The following is a 4,110-nucleotide window of genomic DNA, read 5'->3' as shown; positions in this document are numbered from 1 at the left end:
CTGTGCAACCTGGGGGCAAATAGAACTGCACCCAGGGGCAAATAGGACTGTGCAACCTGGGCAACCTGGGGGCAAATAGAGCTGTGCGGCCCGGGGGCAAATAGAACTGCCCCCGGGGGCAAATAGAACTGCCCCCGGGACAAATAGAACTGTGCAACCCAGGGGCAAATAGGACTGTGCAACCTGGGCAACCTGGGGGCAAATAGAGCTGTGCCACCTGGGGGCAAATAGAATTGCACAACCCAGGGGCAAATAGAACTGCCCCTGGGGCAAATAGAGCTGTGCCACCTGGGGGCAAATAGAACTGCCCCCGGGGGCAAATAGAACCGTGCAAGGTGCAGACAAGCCGCTGTTTTCCTGGCGGGGCTTCGCGCAGGCCCCTGGCCCAGCCCTGCAAAGCAGCCTCCCCGAGGAAGGAGCCTTCCCGGCCGGTCCCGGCGGCAGGAATGTCGCCGGCAGCTCCGTGGGGCGGGCCGGCTTGGAGCTGGGGCCGGAGCGGGCCGAGGCCGCGCGGAGCTTCCCGCCCGGCTGCTCCCGGCCCGCGCGGCTGCCTGGGCGCGAATCCGCCTTTCCGCTCCGGTTCCCGGCTGGGAGCTGGAACGGGCAGGACGTGCTTGTGGCACTGGGCAGGCCGGATCCCCTCTGCCGTCGCCATCCAGGTCCTTCCCAGCCCTTTCCCTGGGGACGGCGGGAGGCTCCTGCTTGGCTCCCGGTGGGAACTGTTCCGCTTCCCCGCGGGATGCTCCATTTGGGAAGCCCTGGGGCCTGGGGATGGTGCTCGCGGTGCTGCAGCGATCCGGCACCGCCTCCCGGCCCGGGCACCCCCGGCCCGCGCCCGCTCGCGCTTCTGTTCCCTGCCAGGCGGGAGAAGCAGCCCAGCTCCATCGGGCAGGACGGCCAGGACGCGGACGCCAGCTTCGGGCCCGAGCACGAAGAGGTGAGGAGGGCGCCGCGCGGTGCCGCCGGGCCCGTGCCCGGCTGCCTGTGCGCCCATGGGTGCACGAGGAGGGACTTGTACCCTCTGTGTCCCCACTCCGTGCCCGGCTGCCTGTGCGCCCATGGGTGCGCGAGGAGGGACACGCACCCCACGTGTCCCCACTCCGTGCTCCTGTGTGCCCATGGGTGCGCGAGGAGGGACACGCACCCCATGTGTCCCCACTCCGTGCCCGGCTGCCTGTGCGCCCATGGGTGCCCGAGGAGGTACACGCACCCCACGTGTCCCCACTCCGTGCCCGGCTGCCTGTGCGCCCATGGGTGCCCGAGGAGGGACACGCACCCCATGTGTCCCCACTCCATGCTCCTGTGCGCCCATGGGTGCCCGAGGAGGGGCACGCACCCCACGTGTCCCCACTCCATGCTCCTGTGCGCCCATGGGTGCCCGAGGAGGTACACGCACCCCATGTGTCCCTGTTCTGTACCCCTGTGTGCCCATGGGTGCCCGAGGAGGGACTCGCACCGCACGTGTCCCCACTCCGTGCTCCTGTGTGCCCATGGGTGCCCAAGGAGGGACTTGCACCCCACGTGTCCCCACTCCGTGCTCCTATGCACCCCACAGGTGCCCGAGGAGGGACTTGCACCCCCTATGTCCCTGTTCTGTACCCCTGTGCACCCCATGGGTGCCCGAGGAGGGACACGCACCGCACGTGTCCCCGCTCCATGCCCTTCTCCGTGCCCTAAGGGGCTCCGCTGCCACGCGCCTCCTGCCCACGCGAGCGGTGCCCTCCCTGCAGCGCTGCCTCGGGCTGCTCTGCCTTGGCCCTCTGCATGGGCTGCCTCGTGACGGGGCGCGCTGCCCGTGCCCGTGCGCCGCCCGTGCAGCTCCTGCAGCTGCGCCATGCACCGCGCCGGGCACGTGCAGCGCCGGGCGCCCGGYCCCGCCGCGCGCCCGCTCACCGCCGCGCCTCCCGCAGCCCTTCCTCTCCCTGGACGACCTGCGGGACGCGAGCCAGGCCAGCGTGGACATGCGGAGGGACCAGCAGCCCCAGGTAGCGCCCGCGGCGCCCGCAGCGCCGCTCTGCGACGCCCGGCGCCAGCGGCCCCCGCGTGCCCGCCTGTCCTTGCAGACTGTGGACATCGTCCCCTTGACGCCCATGGCTTTGGTGCCCGCCGAGGAGGCTGAGAAGAGGAACAACCCTCTGCTCAGGTGGGTGCCGACTGGCGGTGCCCCGTGGCACCCCTGGGGCTGTGCGCTCCGGTTGCCCTGCGCAGGCGCCGTGGAAGCGGCGCTGGAAAGGCTAGTGATCCCAAGGGCTCCAGGGAGCTGGTGAATATCCCAGAACCCTGCAGGGTGGCAGGGACCCCAGGGCTCCCCCGGCGCAGCCCCTGCTCCCGCAGGGACACCCGGAGCACGGGGCACCCGGGCGCATCCCGGCGCTCCCTGCGCAGCCCGCTCCAGGGCTGGGCACCCTCCCTGTCCTGACATTTTCCTTTAGTCCCTGGGGAGCTTTTGGGGCTCCGGTTTGTGGCCGTTTCCACTAGAGCTGGGGGCTGCTCTGGGCAGCGCAGGGGTGGCCGAGCGCGAGGGAGGAGCGGCAGGACCGGGCAGCTCCCGGGCGCCCTCGTGGGTGCCCCCCGGGCTCCGCGCCGTGCTCGCGGTGTCCCCTCCGTCGGCGTGCGGGCTCCCGGGGCGCCGCAGAGCGCGTCCACGGCGTCCCCAAGGCCTCCTCGCTCCCAGCCGCAAGGGCGAGATCCTGGCGAGCCGCAAGGACTTCCGCATGAACACGTGCACGCCCCACGCCTCCGGAGCCTTCATGCTGGAGCTCGCGGGCCTGTCGCCCACGCGCTTCTCGCAGGAGCGGCACCCCGACAGAGCAGCAGGTACGGAGCTGGCGAGCGGCTCCGGCGCACCGGGCATGGACAGGGCGCTGCAGCGGAGCAGCAGGTGCTGCGGTGCCCGTCAGTGCTGCAGTGAGCAGCTCCGGCATGCTGGGCATGGGCAGGGCGCCGCAGCGGAGCAGTGGGTGCTGCAGTGCCCGTCAGTGCTTGCAGCGAGCAGCTGCAGCGTGCTGGGCATGGGCAGGGCGCTGCAGCGGAGCAGCGGGTGCTGCAGTGCCCGTCAGTGCTTGCAGCGAGCAGCTGCAGCGTGCTGGGCATGGACAGGGCGCTGCAGCGGAGCAGCGGGTGCTGCGGTGCCCATCGGTGCTTGCAGCGAGCAGCTGCAGCATGCTGGGCATGGGCAGGGCGCCGCAGCGGAGCAGCGGGTGCTGCGGTGCCCGTCAGTGCTTGCAGCGAGCAGCTCCGGCATGCTGGGCATGGACAGGGCGCTGCAGCGGAGCAGCGGGTGCTGCAGTGCCCGTCAGTGCTTGCAGTGAGCGGCTCCAGCGTGCTGGGCATGGACAGGGTGCTGCAGCGGAGCAGCGAGTGCTGCGGTGCCCGTCAGTGCTTGCAGCGAGCGGCTCCAGCATGCTGGGCATGGGCAGGGCGCCGCAGCGGAGCAGCAGGTGCTGCAGTGCCCATCAGTGCTTGCAGCGAGCAGCTGCAGCATGCTAGGCATGGACAGGGCGCTGCAGCAGAGCAGCGGGTGCTGCAGTGCCCGTCAGTGCTGCAGCGAGTGGCTCCAGTGCACTGGGCATGGGCAGGGCGCTGCAGCGGAGCAGCGGGTGCTGCGGTGGCAGCAAGTGGCCCCAGTGCACCAGGCATGGACAGGGCACTGCAGTGGAGCAGCAGGCACTGCAGTGCCCGCTGGAGCTTGCAGCGAGCAGCTCCAGTGCACTGGGCATGGGCAGGGCGCTGCAGTGGAGCAGCAGGCACTGCAGTGCCCGCTGGAGCTTGCAGCGAGCAGCTCCAGTGCACTGGGCATGGACAGGGCGCTGCAGTGGAGCAGCGGGTGCTGCGGTGCCCGTCAGTGCTTGCATGGACAGGGCGCTGGGCATGGGCGTGCTGGGCATGGACGGGGCGCTGCAGTGGGTGCTGCGGTGCCCACCAGTGCTTGCAGCGAGCGCTGGTCGGGCCCTGGGACGGGGCAGCTAACGGGTCACTGACGTCCCCGCGGCCGCGGCAGCAGCGCAGCGCTCTGCTCCGGGCGACGGGAGCGCGCGCGGCCCCGTCAGCGCCTGCGAGGGACCCGTGCCGGTGCTGGACTTCTCTGAGGACGGAGGTGAGCGGCGCCGG

General features: G+C 71.2%; 1 protein-coding gene across 1 annotated transcript in view; it reads left to right on the top strand.

Moving 5' to 3' along the window:
• NCAPH2 (non-SMC condensin II complex subunit H2) overlaps positions 1-4,110 on the top strand; it is a gene marked incomplete at its 5' end in the record, with an annotated part of 12,001 nt that overhangs the window by 1,751 nt on the left and 6,140 nt on the right. Inside the window, 5 exons of the mRNA XM_026052197.1 lie at positions 862-937; positions 1,911-1,985; positions 2,064-2,143; positions 2,675-2,817; positions 4,001-4,096. Coding sequence (XP_025907982.1) covers positions 862-937; positions 1,911-1,985; positions 2,064-2,143; positions 2,675-2,817; positions 4,001-4,096 — 470 coding nt within the window. The remainder of the gene's footprint in view (positions 1-861; positions 938-1,910; positions 1,986-2,063; positions 2,144-2,674; positions 2,818-4,000; positions 4,097-4,110) is intronic.

The sequence above is a fragment of the Nothoprocta perdicaria genome, unplaced genomic scaffold (assembly GCF_003342845.1).
Source record: "Nothoprocta perdicaria isolate Ctin4 unplaced genomic scaffold, notPer1 scaffold_846, whole genome shotgun sequence".
Classification (NCBI taxonomy): Eukaryota; Metazoa; Chordata; class Aves; order Tinamiformes; family Tinamidae; genus Nothoprocta; species Nothoprocta perdicaria.
The sequence above is the reverse complement of the archived record's forward strand: the minus strand, read 5'-3'. Positions and strand labels throughout refer to the sequence as shown.